The following is a 17,170-nucleotide window of genomic DNA, read 5'->3' on the forward strand; positions in this document are numbered from 1 at the left end:
TTGTTGAGTTCTAATTGCCCTAAACTCTTTGACTACATCACTGGTGATATTGGAATTTAATCTTGAATGTTTTGTTCAAAGGATTTCGTACTTACCTTGTGGTAACTAGTGCTTTCAGCACACGCCAGATCTATGATGAGCCAATAAAGGTGACTGGTTTTCATCAAGGGATAATGAGACATTGTTGACTGAACTTGGTTCAGCCAGAAGTGGTAGAGTGGGAAAGTAAGATGTGGAGATGCAAACTGCATTGCAGGTAACTTTAATGGCAGAGGAGATTGCACAGCAACAAAATTTTCCAGTGGGTTGGGTTTTTGACTTGTTAAGACTTTGTGTAAACTGCATTAGAATAGGAAGTTCCCAAATGGTTGAATCCTTGATGTTGGCATTCTAGATCTGCTAGACTTATGAACAAATTTAAAGGAAGTTGGACCTCTAATTTAAGGAAGATCTACCTTTCACTCAAAACAGATTTCAATTATTATAGAAAACAGTGATATTTCAGCCATTAGGCGACATTTGAGAATTTGCAATATGAAACTAGAAAGAGGCAGGGAAGTGATTGTTGCGTTTCTTTACAATGGAGAGAAGTAGAAGGGTGAGCTGAACAAAATGATGTTTCTTGCTAGCAAGGAAAATGATTATTTTATTGTTCTTTCTAATTAAAGAGATATATCTAAGGAAAATTGGGGAAGGAATGATTAGTTGTTTTGCAGGCAAATACTGTCTGAAATGATAGGTTGAAAATATTTATGGAGACAACCTCCTAGCCTTCAAGCTGAACAATCTTGACCACTGACGAGTCACCAATTTTTTGGAACACTACAGCTTGATCATTAGGTTTGAGCAATCCCACTGATTTACCGTGTTCCAGGGCAAGTTTTAAACCCAATTCACCTGAAGTAGCCTGTTGTATGCAGAAAACAGAGCAAAAAGAAAGAAAAGAAATATTAAATGACTACACCTATGTGTTTAGAAAGAAGAAGAAAAGAGGTGTTCCCTCATCCGAATCCCCATATTAAAGCTGCTAGGGTGCTCTAATCCTTAGAGAGAGAAGGCTTACCATGTCAGGACTGGTCAACAGAGGGTAGACTCCTCTAACACCAAGCAACTGCCTAGCCTGCAAAATAAGAGGCGCGGTCACTGGAAGAGTACAACTCTTGGTTAACAATATAAAACAGTGCACAACAGAGTTGCAAGTACCTGTGATGAACCGGTGAACATCCACTTAAATGAATTTGTTTTGAGGCGTGGGACGACAATTGCTAAAACAGGAACTGGTGGCTTATATTTTGCAATCAATCTGTCAATACGAAGCTGGTAAGTAAGCAAGTGACCTTACATTTCTATTGGTCAGCTTCAGGTATCAGATTAGAATGAGTAATTATATACCATGTTAAAGGATACCTTGCTGCTCCACCTGATGATGTGAACACAACTATAATTGCAGCCTTGACCTTGATCGCAGATCGTACCTGCAGAAAGGTAGAGATTTGGAGAAGAGTTTGCATCAAGCTATTGGTTTAAAATTCAACAACAGAGGTTGAGGGTTTAAGATACCGCTGAGGAAGCTACAGACTCAGCATGAGACATGGGTTCTCCAACATGTTTGACAATTCTCTTAAAATGGCGAAAGTGATTGTACACCTTTTCAGCCTGCACATAGTATAAAACACTCATCATTGTGGAATGGAATTTGATGTTTGTGCATTTTCTCAACGCAATTCATAGTTCTAGAGTTGTAATCACAAGGGGTGCTGATGGATGGGGGCACCGCCTCATGGTAAACACACTGGCACATAAAGCAAATTGCTGTTGAGGATTTGCAGCATGGCAATGAAGGAACAACTCCAGCCATGCCTAGCACCAAACTATAAACATTAACTTGATGATGTATAGTCTTTTATTCTATTTTTTCTCAAAATTGCAAGAAGCGATTGCCAAACACTTGAGAATACCCATTTCCTTCATCAGTGATGAGACAATTTCGAATTCAAAACCAGCTCAAATGATCATAATCATTTATTTGATCAATGTACTCATTTCTAACTGTTTTGTTGTAAAGTCCCATCTGCCATGTCACTTTCTTCTCTTAGTGCTGCATTATTTTTGCCTGCTAATGCTTCAAAGAATACTCATATTTCATTTGATTCCAAAGTTTAGGAATATTACTACTTACTTCAGCGCAAATCCTCCCCACAGTTGTCACAGCCTCAATGGGATACAGGCCACATAGAGTCTCAGCACCCAAAAGTATTCCATCAGTACCTAATTGAAAGCAGAAGGCAGAGGTAAATTTTCATACAAGATATCCAAAATGAGCTTACAATTCTTTTCTTCTTCTCCACAAAATATCAATTTACAAACCATCAAGAACAGCATTAGCAACATCAGTAGCTTCTGCACGGGTAGGCCTTAAATTTTCGGTCATACTATCCACAACTCGAGTAATGATTGCTGGTTTTCCTACCGTGTTGCACTTATGTACAGCAGACTTCTGAAATAAGAAAACCTACAATAGAAAGAAACCAACAAGGGCACGTCAACAGCAAGAAAAAGGTTATGGGTATCAAACTTAGGGATGACAAAATTTCTGGTCATCTAATGCCTAATTACTCTGGTTTGTGGAACATGCTGGTCATCATAAGCCATGATTTTCTGATATATAAAAGTAAAACCTGCCGTTTGGTGCTTTTAACAAAGATTACCACTAGAAAATATATTTCAACCTTCATGAATAGGTTTAGAAAAACAAATTATGCAGAAAGATATCTGGCACTTAAATGAATGGTTTGACTGGCAACTAACATGGAATAACTGACTCTAAACATGAATCTTAAGCCTTAGCATGCAGCATTGGATTGGTTGGAATCATATATTAGTACCACATATTTTTTACATGAATTTGTACAACATAAAATCCAAAATTTCCAGTGAACTTCCAACATAAAATTTGCAGAACTGATAACTTGAAATAGTGTTAAGCATCAAAAAGTTGCAACTCATAATGATCATGTTAGTAAACTATGCAGGTCTTAATATATACAATACTTTTGTACTTAGGATAGGAAGCCATCCTGTCATTGTTTTCGTTTTGATGGACCGTGATTATAAAAATTACATTGGATGCATGGCAAGGCATTGGACTTCTCTATTTGCCATATGGAGGTTATGAATCTGCAGCTGTACTGAATTAATATCTCCTAGTTGTATCAATAGCCTATATGGTGGCAGAGGAAGTGCACTACAAAAGTCTTGTAGCATAAATTTTAAAACTCCATGTCATTACGGCTTTTAAGCCAGTAAACGAAACATAAATCATAAGCCTAAGAATAACTCCAATAATGCAGGCTAACATGCTTACTTTACTCTTTTTGGTGAATCTGTTAGTAACGTTATTGGGATCTATTTCAGAACTTCATCCTCGTTTTATTAATAAAATAATTGCAAAATTGGCCAGCCAAAACCATGACAAGGTTGTTGGTGCTCAACCCAGCAGCAGTCAGTTAAGATACCTCTTAAGATCTAAATGCAAAAGCATCAACTTTAACTAGAAATCTAGCCAACCAACACAGAAATTTTAAAATCAGTTTAATGGAAACAGTGCAAGAGGACTTTTGAAGCCTAGCAGCACACTGTCAAATTTGGCATGTATGAGTAACTCTGTAGAAAAGCAGAAGTCGAATATGTATGTATTGATGAGGAAAATTTCTTTTAAAGGTTTCTGCATCCACAAAGAAAAACATGCAAAACTGTTTTTGACCTCTATGCCCAGCACATAAAAGGCTACTTTGCAATTCAGTAGGAATCTCTGAACACAATATCGCTTTCAGCTTATTTCCAACTATTGGTAGAAACTAATTGCTATTTTCTGTAAAACCTTAACCTTCAAAGTGAGCTTATCCGTTTGCTACCAGTCAAACAATGAATACTCAAATATCCAAAAAAAAAAAATAGAAGAATGAAAGAATAATCATCACTAAAAGATCTAAATTACATTAAAATCTAACTAAGCAGAATTTGTAGGAATAAGAACTGCAAATTTTAGGCAAAGCACTACCTTTTCCGGTGGAAGGTCGATGCCCAAATTCCCACGAGAAAGGATAATACCATCTGCTTCCTGGAGGATCTCATCAAAATGCTTTAGACCCTGGTATTATCAAGAACCCCATCATGGTATGATCAGCTGACACTATTAACTTAACACTTGAATGTCAAAGGTACACAAAGGTTTACTACTACAGAGAATATTTTTACAAAGGTGGAGACACCCACAAAGTAATTTTATAAATTTTGAATAAGTCATCTTACCTCTACAGTTTCAATTTTGGCAAATATTTGAGCTTCATGAAGATCTTGAGTTCTAAGAAAAGCTCTAAGCTGCAGAAAGAATGAGCATGTGTCATTATATGTTTTTGCATCCAGTCAACATGTAAAACTTTGGTAACATTGAACTTTAGTTTCTGTTATTTCTATGCTCAACGTTGTTGGCTACCAAATGATTTGAGACAAGCAGCCATGTTGAATAGAAGCATCTTCTTGATGATATAAACAAAATTATTTATCAATTAAACAAAGGAAGAATCATAAGATTTTCTTTTGACAAGAACTCTTGAAGGAAAAAGAAAAATAAATAAAACAAACCTCTCTCACATCCTCTGCATGGCGGGTATAAGAAAGGGATATGAAATCAACATTGTTCAGTTTGCCCCAGTTTGAAATTACCTATCACAATGAAGACACAGACAAATATTTTTAATTGATGCCAGACAACTTCCCTTGAAAGCAGTTAGAACTCTTAATAAAGCATCAACGAAATGCTGAGACCTTCACTCATTGAGCGTTACACTTTCCCTCAGTAATTGGAGATGATAGTAAGGCAATCTATAAAGAGGTATAATGCTGAGGATTTAAAATTCCAAAAAATGCTCCCACCATAAGCATCTAAGTTCCAAAACATAGAAGAAGAGAAATAAAAGTCAGACCTATAATAGATGAAGTCGAAAATGCTAAGCTGTCTTGCTTCACAAAGTGCTAGAAGGAAGGACCACTAACTTGAAAAATATCATTAACACATCCAGCAAATGGACATTATAGGCTAGAACTTAAGATTAAAGGTGAACTAAGAATCAGTTAGATTTAAACATGATTTATCCACAATGACATAATTCAAGGGACACATTGATACTTACCAATGAGAAACATGTAATAAATTAGTTCAGTGATTATGACATAATTACCCACATCTAAACAATATCAAACATTGACAAAGTTAAAACTTAAAATTATGGGCATTGTTAGAATAAATAAAATCGTAATTAGTGCTAAAAAGGTAATTGTTACAAGACAGCACATTTATCATCATCCTTTTGAAACTTTTACTTAATAGCAATAATATGCAACTAAGGACTTCTTGTAGAGAATAAATCAGGTAAGAAAAACCAAAAACAGATTTCGCAAACTGTATGGGACTTGATGTTAACAACCCTCTTGTTAATTGCTTGCAGAAATAAACTTAATTAATTAAGAATTACCTGTTTGTCTTTCTCATTTAAAGTCGGCAAGTTGATGTGGACCTGGGAAACATGCATGGTGAATATTAAGCCTGCAAGAGTGGCTGTGTTTTTGACAAGACAAATAACATCTCGATCCTTTGTCTCCAAGACCTGCAAATCAATGAACAAACCAGCAAACCAAAGTTGGGGTACTGAATCTAGACATTGCCTTAAAGAAGCAATACCGAATCAACGGCAATTTTTACCTCAAGCCAGACAGATGTAGTTTCACTTCCTGTGAAGAGATACTGCCCAAGAAAAATAGTGTCACCTTTCTTCACAGTCTGCAGTTCGTAGAAGAAAAACACAAGTAGAATTTATTAAGTGTAAAAAGGGAATGGTGCATGTACCTAATGTCAGCAGCAAGCCAATCACTACTATTTGCAAGAAAGTAAATCAGTAGCCATCGAATTTCCACTATGTTTTTCACAAGAGAAGGCATCCGAAAGGATTGAAGAAACAAAGAGAGAAAAAGAAAATAGCATAAACAAACTATTAAGATAAAAGAGTATCTATTCTAAGAGACTATAAGAAGTCAATGCCTCAGAGGACAAAAACCAGAACAGAGAACTTGAAGTGGATCTGATGGTTGCTTTTCTGCTGAAGAGGGGACAATAAAGGGGGTAAACTTAAATCAATCGATTTCCTCATATAGGCAGCCAGATATAAGAACAACATCAAATCCATGATCTCTATTGCACAATTTTCATTCCTACATCTTCATTTTGTTTTTCTTCGATTTACTGAGCTCCAATTTTTTCCTGTAGTTAGCATTTCTTTAGTTTTTGGGTAAAACCATGTGACATTAATATACATAACATACCCCAGCTAGTCCGGCATAACCAATAGGTAACACTTCTGATGATGGTTCTTCTGTAGCATCTGGGGTGATGGTCACAATCTCATCAGCCTTAAGCTCAATTGGTTTAGCTGTCTTGTTGTGAACTTGAAGTTCTGGACCCACAGTGTCCAGCATAACCTGAAAATTATGCAAAAAATACAGTAAAATTGTGGATATGGGTCCTTAAAATGACCAATAAATCAAATAAAACAATATGAGATTTCGTGCAGCACTAAAGCATGAAGGATATTACTATAACAGTGGCAAAAGTTTTGCAAGCAAAAGACATCTAGCTTAGAAGCTTGCTCTAATCGAGTAGTCATTTATCAGCACATGAAAAGTTTTATTCAAATTAAAATTATTCTCCCCCTACTCATGAAAAGACATGTTAATGTGCAACAAGACAATGAAGCACACAGTCAAGTTCTTCACAATTGATATATATGCAAAAGGTAAATAAAGCTTGAAAGTTTATCGTCCAAAATTTTGTGCGTAACAGCATTCCAAAACTAATTTTGTAAGTAATCACTTACAGCACAAAGCTTCCTGGCACTTTTCACAGCTATTCTTAAATTGTCAATAGTTTCTTGGTGATAGTCACTGTCTAACCCAGAAAAATCAAACCTTGCAACTGTAAATGAAGACTACAATTAGACATGAAGCATAAATAGGAGATTCCTAGAAAATCAAAATGCATAATGGAAGAAGCATATATACATTACCTGACATTCCTGCCTTTAGGCATGCTTCAATTACCTCAACAGAACGTGACTTTGGTCCAAGTGTGCCAACTATTTTTGTCAGTGATGGCAGGAAGCTCTGCCAAGTTCACACAAATAAAATTATTAGAACAGCTAATGATTAGAAGGTCAATTAAGGTAATGAAAAAGCCATACTTAGGAAAAAACATAGCTTGAGTTAGCCAGGAAGTAATCAAATGCAGTGTAGACCAAGTTCCAACCATATTTTCATTTATCCTCTCCAATTTTAAGTAGATGCATCTCTTCAATCTCTTAAATAAATTTCACACTTTAAAACTAGTTTCGGGTATATTTTTTAGAAATTCGTCCCTGGCCTTAAAATCTTTCTTGTACTAGTTTGTAGCAGTATTATGAGTGAAATAAAATCTGAAGTCAAGATGATAGGATTAACCTCGTATTGGTGGCAGGATCTAAGGTTAATCATATATTAGTAGAGTGTTGTAGAGAATCTAGGCTTGATGGCAGAATGGGGTTAGTTAAGAGGTCATTTCTTATACCTTTTTCACACATTGGATGGCGCCTACCCTTCTGGCACAATGTCTACGCTAACAGATTGTCAGTAGAATACACCCTAACTCTCTTAACTAAAAGGTAAGCAAGCACGCTTTCATTGCTTGAAATATTTGCATTTTTTCATTCCTTGCAATATTTGCATTACTTAATGGCATCCTTGGTCTCATTTAGGAAACTTAATTCTTACCTCCTGATCTGTCTGCCTCAGTTTCTTACTTCCAACTTCACTCTCCCTTTATCCTACTTTCTACATTTAACTCTCTATTTCCCACTTCCTATTTTCGATTCACCTGCCACAACGTTCAAATCTCTTAAGCCTACCCGAATCCTCCTATCTATACTCCCTACATCATCCACCTCACTTAGTTGCAACACGCCTGAAGTACCTTTCTACACATTCCAAGACATAATGCTAACTTGCATTGAATATTTTTGCAGAAAAACACTCTAAACTCGAATCAAAGACAATTAGCTAGAGAAGCATGGCAATGCCAAGATAAGCCTATTATGACTACTCAAACACTCTAATTTGCTGATGAAAGAGAAATGCAAGAAAAGAAATGAAGCAAAAACTTTAAACATTTTAGTAGCATTCCATCATATCGAAACTGAAAGAAGAGAAACCCTTCACTGAAAAATAAGCCGGAGAAGTAAAGGAAGCAGAATTACTGCTGAGTTCATACCAATTCGGAAGAAGTTAGAACAGAGGAGAGCCTGACAGGGCCATCAACCACCATTTGTCCCCCTTGCATTGTCCACAGAATTCGGGGTGGGAGGGGCGGAGAGGAAGAAGTGGGTAGTTAGTTGAGGTAAGCAGTAAGGAGTACGGAGGTAGCTTTTGGCGGGTAAAAAAGCATAGCAGCCAAATGAACACTATATAGGCAGTAGGTGTGCAGGCACGTCTAAGGGGAACAAAATCAGATTACCAAACACCCCCGTGCCTCTGCTTCCCTTTCAACTGTTATTATTGCGCTTAAATTCGGACGCAAGTCCAACTGTCTTTCGTCCCCTGGCCTTGGCCCTGGCCCTGGAGGTCTATGTTTCAACCTTTCACTTCACCTACCCGTAAGCGCCAGCCACCTATACCTTCCTCTTTTCAGAATTTAGATCACTGGACCCATGGAAAAAGGGTAGTTGCATGCAGCATATGGACTCAAATGCATTGCTGTCTTGCCAAAAACAATGCATAGCTGTAGATGATTTATGTATATCGAAAAAGAATTTAATTATTTGTACATGTATTATTAACAAGTAAGATAATATAACCAAATAACCTTTAATATAATTCTAGTAACAAAAAGTAAAAAACAAGTCCAGCAAATAAATTTAACAAAATAATATAAAGTTGGACGAAATTGAAGTAACAAAAGAAGAAAAACCTTGTTTGAGAATTAAGTATGTTGTATGCATATGCACTAGATTGTATTCATTTGTGTCACCTATTAATTAGAATTGGATAGATCTAGCAAGTGGACCAATTGATTCGATGATGTGATCCTTGGACTCGGTTAGATGCAATTATTTGCATCGTTTATGCACTTAACTTGAAGTGACCTATTGCTTATTCATTTAATTTGAAGACAAATGTGCTAAAGGCCTAATTAACCAAAGACGTTGGCCCAGATGTAGTTTGTTTAGAACACTTGTATCTCTATGACCCACAGGTTATGTTCATTTCTCTTTACAAAGCCTAAAATCTAAACCAAATCATATTTTATTATTGAATGGATTTTATCAACCTAATACTTTCAACTCTTGAATCTTTCAACCAAAGATACATAGCAATTTGGGTACCAAAATCAATGAAAAAGTAATATTTTCTTCAAGGTTAGATGCTTTAGAACACAAAATAAAGAATGGGTAATTTTTATGTCAAAAGTTATACACACTCATTTGAATGAGAAACTTGGTTACCAATTTCTATGTGACACTCATTTGAGTTTTATTGATATCTCTTGATTATGCAAAATTGATTTATGTGTTCATGGTTCAAGTTGCATAATCTTAAAAGATGTATAAGCTTAAAATTGAGTATGCATCTATCCTTGCTCTTGAATGCTTGATAGGATCTTGATATAAATATATTCACATACTTGGTCATAAAAATTTCTTATTTTCTTGAGAAATATATTTGTTCTTCAATTTAGAGGGACCATGAGGTTATAAGCATGACTTTACACATGAATGTTTGATATTGATGGTACCATATGTTATGAAATTCTTATTTGTGCTTACTTGATTAAATTGTATTAGTACATATACTTAAGGGAAGCATATGAAGCTTAATAATCTTGAGACTTTGAAAGCCATTTTTGCAAAGATAAAAATCTTAAAATTTGAAAATTGTTTTAGCAAGTTTTAATGATCAAAACTTGCTTATACAAGCGAACTTACTAACTTGAAATAATTTTAATTCCTGAAATTCTTAATGCAAGTTTTTGAGGAATCTTGGAGCTTTCAAGAACCAAGCGTGCCTTGGAACAAATATAGGCATGAAAAACTATTTAGAAATGTTCAATTGCCATATCAAACTTTTCTAAATGCTTAAAGAGTGTAAAATTGCATTTGAAACAACTTTTACTCACTCTAGTAGCCTTTTCAAGGAAAATAGAGTTTCATGATACTAAAGCAAAATGACCACTTTAACAACTTTTGCCTATATTTACTGAGTAAAGAACGTAGTTGGAGATGTTAGGATGAACCCTACAACCAAGTGGGATTGGTTAAGGGTTGATTCCAATAATGCAACAATATAATTCATGTTGAATGATTAAAGGTTTCCATTCATCGATAAGACATCAATTATAATGAGTTAAGTCAAATTAGATGAAGTCCATGATATTAATATGCCTTACAAGGGAATTGTAATGGGTTGCAATTACGAGATCCTTATGTATTAAAACATAATCTCAAATGTTCTCGGTCAATGTATCATTATGATTAGACATCAATGATGCTTAAAAACTAGTATATTCTATGTTATTTACTTTGAAAATAAGTAATCGATCTCATAGATTGAAGTATAGAAATTTTTGGAACTAGAATATAAGTGTTTGCTTAGAATAGCAAGTTCATTGAACTTGACCCACCATGAAAAATGCATTTAGTATTTCATTCAAGTGTCTATGCAATACTTCTCATGTGTCAATTATGTAAATACTCCTTATACTTGAGACATTAGGTTGTCTTATGTGTGAAGTGCTATGCTTTGATTTCATCCCTATTGGTACCTAACCAAGGATGCCAAAACAGAATACTTTTGGGCATAGCATAAAGCATGTGAAGGCAAACGAGTGATCAAAATAGGAATCATCACCCCAAGTGATTCAAAGAACATATTTTAACTATTCTTGGTTGATATTAGCTTGTTAAAGTCCTTGGCCAAGACGACTTAAAGATTATGAAAAGAGTTTTATGAGTTTTTATAAAACTGATGATCAAACTTTAAGAATGAATATGGAGATCCATAAAAGAAGGCATTGTACCATGCTCTTATCATCTTCGGGATATATGATGAGGGAATGAATTACACTAAAAGGTTGATCACTAAAAAGTTGAGTCAAACCATCTTGACTCGTCTAACATTTGGGTGACTATGATGGATTGCTAAATCCTAATCTTGGTTTATAAACTCTAGGTAGTTAACTTCATTAGTGATAAATTTAAAATAGTTTAAATTTATCCAATTCTAAGTTTAACTTAAGAATTATATGTTAAGTTTATTGTCAACATGTTAGAAGCCTATGAGTCACACACCTAAAATGAATGTTGAAAATAAAATAGGAAAGGTGATTAAGTTGGACTTAATCAAATTAGAAGTTATGAGTTTCTTAAGCACTTGATTAAAATTGTTTAATTAAGTTGTGCCTAATTAATTAAATTGTTTATTTAGGTCATTGGAATTAATTGATTAAAATTTTTTAATTAAATTGTTGGGCTTAATTAATTAAATTATTTAATTAAGTTATTAGGCCTAATTGATTAAATTAAATAATTAACTTAACTAAACTTCTTAAGGACTTAATGAAATTATTTAATTAAATTATTGGATTAATTAGCAATTACAAAATAGTTTTGTAATTAGGATTTAAAATTAATCCAAGGTATAAAAACCTTGATATAGCCCCTAAACAAAATGAGAGAGAATGGCTAAAAAATTAAAAGAATGGCACATTAGAAATTCCTTTTGCCTTGCCACTCCTTGTATGAAGGAAAAATAGTTTTTCATTCACTTGATTTCTTTTATGTATTTAGCCCCAAAATTTTCTGTGGATTATGAGTTTATGAAACTCCTCTTTGCTAGCACATTGTCAAGGCATAGTACTCATAATCCTCAAAGAAGGATTTTTTAATTCATTAGTGTGGATCACCATTAGAGGTTGCACAAGGATTCTTTGGATAGCTTTGGTTTAGAACAACCGGGCTAAGTTGGTTGAGTTTTTTGAAAGGAGATTTGGTAGTTTAACAAAAGATTCATCAGCCTTTGTTATTTAAGTAAACTTGATATGATCACATATATTTTATTTTTACTTTAATTCTGTACTTAATTTGGCGTGAAAGAGATCCTAGGAGAATAAGGAGTAATTTAATTTTTAAATTTATTTTTACTGCATTTTATTTATATTTGATACATGATCAAGCCTTACACAACAAGAAATGCCTGTAGCTAGATATCTTCATGAGTAAGCTAGTAATGGAAGAGGCAACCATAGTAGCTACATATGTATCCTCTTCTTGATTGGAAGAAGGGACATGCTCTTCTTTAATACTGATAACTGCACTTACATGTCATTGGGCATTTGGATGAGCAGGGAGTGGATTATTTTAAATCCTATTATTTCCAATCAAGACTTCTCCTGCTTGTGTCCTCCTATGGAATATTTTACGCATGTTTCTACATTCAACAAATGGATGACCCACCACACGATGGTAATCGTAATAGTACGGATCGAACTTTTCTTCTACCTTTGGTAGTCTCAATACATAAGGCAAATTTATTTGTCCATCTCTAATCCATTATTAAAGGAATGCCTTTACTCTGTCAAGTTGTCACGCCTTGGCCTTAAATTTTCTCAAAGTCTTCTTTTTTCCTTATCCTCTCCTTAGATTACGTTCACAGTTGGGATATTCCTTTTGTTGAAATAATTAGCTCCTTTTGGCTTAAAGATCGTATTATTGATCCGTCATGCAGTTTTAACCAAAATAACAAAAGTAGGAAGAGGCAAGTTTTTCAAATACACCAATATATTCATCATACCTTGGATGCATACTTTGACTAGCTCATTTTCATCATTAGAATTTTGTATATCTAGTACACGTTCTCTAAATTGTTGGATATACTCCATAAGATCTTCTTTTGTTTTTTAATCTTCTCTCCCTAGGTCAAGAAAGGTCACATTCTCTTGGGTAGAAAAGAACTTTTCCCCAAATATCTTACACATCTGGTTCCAAGAGTTAATTAAGCCGAAAGTGAGATTAACATACTAGGTGTAGGCTTTCTCAGTGAGAAACTAAGAGAACTCCTTCAACTTTAATTCATCATCCAGCTTGCAACTCTCAAAGTTTCCACAAATTTCATAACATGTTCTCGAGCATCACCAGTCTTGCCATTGAATTGTTTGAATTTCGAGCTTGGGTAATCCTTAAGAGATGGCTTAGTGGCTACCTCAGCAAGATAAGGTAATTTCAAGTTAAACTTTAAAAAGTTAAGATTCTTGTTCTTCTGATCGAGCATTTTCTCCAACTCCTCCTTTATGACAAAACTCTGAACGCTACTGGAGTGAGTTCTCATAACAACATTGCTTACAATAGAGGGATTAGTGGTATTGAGGAGTGGATCTGTCATGCTTTCTCCATTTCTTCCATTTTCGTTGTTGTTAACCACGTTTGCCACATTTTTTATTGGCATAAGTGAAAGTTGAGAGGTTGTGGTAGTTGAGGATGCAAATTGGGTGATGGTCTCCAACATCCATTTGTTGTTTTCCTCCATCACTTACATCCTTTCTTAGAAAGCTTAGACCATTTTCATGAGCTCCTAGACATAGATGGAAAAGATCGTTCCTTGGTTATCGAGAGAACTCTCTTTATCTTTTGATAAAAAAATTTTAAGTAAAATTTTTTTCACTTTTTGTAATCACTCCTCCTTAGTAGAGTCACCAAAATGTGGAGGATTCTTCACTAAGGAGAGAGAGAATGTGTTACAATAAGTGAAACAGAATGCGTTAGAGGCAGAGAAATATTAGAGCAATCCTTAAAGCATAAATGCTTTAGTGGTAGACGGTGGAGAAAATGACAAAGGATGAGAAAAGGTGAGTAAAGGGAATAATTGGAAAAGCTTTTAAAGAATTTTGAAAATAGTGTTTGCTAAATTTATGATTCTTTCTCCTTGTCTTCCAACCTCCAAGGCCCTCATATTTATATTGAATAGGAGCACTTTTTTAGGAGTAGTCAAGAAAACACATTCAATCATAGAGAATGTACTTATAATAGATAAAAACATTAAAGAATGGTTTATTGGATATGAAGCTCAATCATGAAAAAACATGCTTATCATGGAAGAACACATTAAAGAATGGCTTATGGGATATTAAAAGAATAATCATATAATTGCATAGTAGGTGCTCGCTTTGGATAGTGGAGTAGTGACACTTGATAATGCACCACGTGTACTCTTAAAGAAGAAAGAAACAAAAAGGTAAAGCACATATACTTCAAGAAAAGATTAAAAAGAAATCTTCTTACTATCTTTATATCTGAGCCACCAAACCAAGCTCTCTAAAATATCCCAAATATGAAAGTAACGCATGAACCTTGCCATTTGTCCTAAGTTACTTTCACTTCCCTATATAAATAGTTATTCCATTCTTGTTCCTTGGCACTTCTACACTTGGAATGCCCTTAGACAATTTTGCACTTGAAATGCCCTTGGGCACTTCCATTTTTGGAACAACTTGAGGTGCTTCCACGCTTGAAACACTCTCGAGTGATTCTGCACTTGAAATGCCCTTGGGTGCTTCTACGCTTGAAACACTGCTAGGCGCTTCTGCGCACGAAACGCTTTTAGATGCCTTCATGTTCAAAATGCCCCTTAGTGTTTCCGTGCTCGGATCACCCCTGATGTAGTTTTTTTCTGTAACACAATACTTCAAAAATAATAGTTAGCCAAAATTGGGCATCTACAAGCCTCTACATATTATTGCTCTAACACATTCTTCATTGATAAAGCTTTGATATATTGTTATACCTTATTTTTTCTTTCATATATTATACTTATACATATCAGAATGATATGTTATTTCGATACATAGTATACAAATTATTTAAATTTATTAGTTTTGAATATTAGATTTTGCATTTTTATCAAAAATTGTTTTGTCATCATTAAAAAAGAAAGGAAAAAGATATATGTCTATTAATGCCTTAAAACTATGACCTCGAAGTTAGCCCAAAGGAAAATTAATTGATTAAGTATCTTTTTGTAAGCGACTAAACCACTCTAAAGAAGATTAAGAAATCTAAAGTTCTAGCTTAATCAATTAAGGTAACAAGGTTAAACAATTGAACATGTCGAGAGCTAGGCTAAAGATATTGAAGTTTCTTAAGAACCATTTCAATCGATCAAAGAATTTTTGTCAAGGGATCAACATGAACAATGGAGTCCCAGATTTCAACTATTTTATTCACTAATGCAAAACACTAAATGATTAACCTATGGGTCAAACAACTCTAGGCAAATCACGTGAAATTATACTTTTTATCAAATCTTAACACTCTAACAAGCAAATTTGGTTTGAATAGCTAGATTTCAAACTTAACTATAAAAAAGATCAAAAAAAGGTTTCATCAACAACTATAAAGATCAACTTGAATGAATTTGGATTAATAATTCTAAGAACTTTTTTTCTACTTCATTTGTTCTTTGTGCTTCACTTCATATATATTAAATAAAAGCAAAAGAGTATTACATTGTAAAAGTGTTTTCAAATCAATTACTGATCATTTGCACATGATTTTTTCAAGTTGTAACCTTGTGAAACCCAATGTGGAAAACATTCCTTGGTTATGATATTAAATGAGTTTGTAAATTCGGATTTAAGTGAAACACATTGTAAATGCTTGCTAAAAGCTGTTAATTAAATTGGTTTAGTCAAGAATTGAGCTAAATTCTTTATACGGGTTATCAACATAATGAATGAAGGTTTAGATTGATCAAGCCACTATAAATTTATAGTGTTATGATTACTGGAATGTCAAAAGGTTTTGCATAAAGATCTTGTTATGTGCTTTCAAACTTGGAATGAGATGAGAAACCAAAGAGAAAATTAAAAGGTGTTTGGAATGGCTTTTTACACTATTGCATGGTCCATCTGGTTAGCTCAAAATGATGTTGTGTTCAAGGTAAAAATTGGAGCAACTTTAACCCCTTTGACACAATTAAGTTAAGGTTAAAATGGTGGTTAAAAGCCAAATGGTCATACCTCAACCTTTCTTTGATAGATGTGATTAGAAGTCCAAATGTTGGCCTGAGCCTTTAAAATAGAAAGTAGATAAAGAGTTTAATAGCTTGGTAAAAAACACCCCTAAAAGGCCTCAAGTTTAACATCGGTATGGCTACAAGTGGATGCCATCGCAAAGCAAGGATAGAGGGGTCCTAAGGGACAAGAAAGGGAGCATCTTTTTATTATTTTCAATTTCAGTGGGTATCACTGATTCTAATACAATTGAGCTAATGGCACTTTAGAAGGGCTTTCAAGTGATGGCTACATCAAAATGGGCCAACTCCCATGAAGTTGTTTTTGAGAGTGATTCCTCCAACGGTGTGTCATAAGTGTTGAACCCTCACAATACCCCATGGAAACTTAAGAAGACCATTTGAAGATTGACGGGCTAAAATCCAAGCTATTTAAACGGAACATAACTAAGATCCCTTGATTTGCAAATTGAATTGCATATAGCTTGGCTAAAATAGGCATACGCAAACAAGGTGATCTGATGTGGACTATTAGCAATGTAAGTGAAAGCTAAGTATAAAACGAAAACCAATTATGAGTTCTTGAAGTGATGTAAATTTTGAAGTATCATGGGGAGTATAGTTGAAAACGGTAGCTGACAAAGCTATTCAACTTTTACTACCTAATTTGTTTGTTTACCTATAGTTTTGAGATCACAAGGAAAGGCTACTTAAGCCACCCTTTGGTTGTGTTTAGCATGTTGTTAGGAATATAATTGCTAGGTATATGATTGTTGAAAAGATACGTTTACAGCGTTTAGTATAACATGAGAAAATGATGATTGTAGAGAATATGATTGCTGAGAGAATTATATTGTAATGTTTTGTTTGAAAGCACTTTACTAAGAATGTAGTATAAATTTACAAAATTACCTTTATGTATAAAAATATAAAGTTGAATAAATTTATATTTTTTAATGTAAAATTTTAACTTTTCGACTTTATCCATTAAAATAATAAATAATAACATGACATAAAAAATATAATATTT

General features: G+C 34.2%; 1 protein-coding gene across 2 annotated transcripts; it reads right to left on the reverse strand.

Annotated features, from left to right (window-relative positions):
* Positions 1 to 6: 6 nt before the first annotated feature.
* Positions 7 to 8,673, reverse strand: LOC110414824 (pyruvate kinase 2, cytosolic-like). 2 transcript variants are annotated; one of them, XM_021426238.2, is made up of 16 exons: positions 8,354 to 8,667; positions 7,119 to 7,215; positions 6,930 to 7,027; positions 6,379 to 6,534; positions 5,762 to 5,839; positions 5,535 to 5,666; positions 4,645 to 4,725; positions 4,312 to 4,380; positions 4,061 to 4,150; positions 2,368 to 2,512; positions 2,180 to 2,268; positions 1,561 to 1,656; positions 1,408 to 1,475; positions 1,204 to 1,303; positions 1,064 to 1,120; positions 7 to 907 (listed from the first exon to the last, which is right to left on the reverse strand). In XM_021426238.2, exons 1-16 carry the CDS (start codon positions 8,420 to 8,422, stop codon positions 767 to 769), a joined length of 1,566 nt encoding a protein of 521 aa, XP_021281913.1. In that variant the 5' UTR covers positions 8,423 to 8,667; the 3' UTR covers positions 7 to 766. The 2 variants fall into 2 exon arrangements, 1 of the variants encoding a protein (XP_021281913.1); XR_002445055.2 differs by lacking the exon at positions 7 to 907 and having other exon boundaries at positions 1,081 to 1,120; positions 1,393 to 1,475; positions 8,354 to 8,673.
* Between the last annotated feature and the right edge of the window lie 8,497 nt (positions 8,674 to 17,170).

The sequence above is a fragment of the Theobroma umbraticum genome, unplaced genomic scaffold (genome assembly GCF_002168275.2).
Source record: "Theobroma umbraticum cultivar Fairchild unplaced genomic scaffold, ASM216827v3 scaffold_147.0, whole genome shotgun sequence".
NCBI lineage: Eukaryota > Viridiplantae > Streptophyta > Magnoliopsida > Malvales > Malvaceae > Theobroma > Theobroma umbraticum.

Bases quoted from the DNA above. Each gene is read 5' to 3' on its own strand.
- LOC110414824 (XM_021426238.2), bottom strand. From the start codon at position 8,422: ATGCAAGGGGGACAAATGGTGGTTGATGGCCCTGTCAGGCTCTCCTCT. The intron at 1,657-2,179 runs GTAAGTAGTAAT...TACTATGTGCAG, and splicing joins TGGGGAGGATTTGCGCTGAA to GCTGAAAAGGTGTACAATCA. The intron at 1,304-1,407 runs GTATCCTTTAAC...TCGTATTGACAG, and splicing joins TCATCAGGTGGAGCAGCAAG to ATTGATTGCAAAATATAAGC.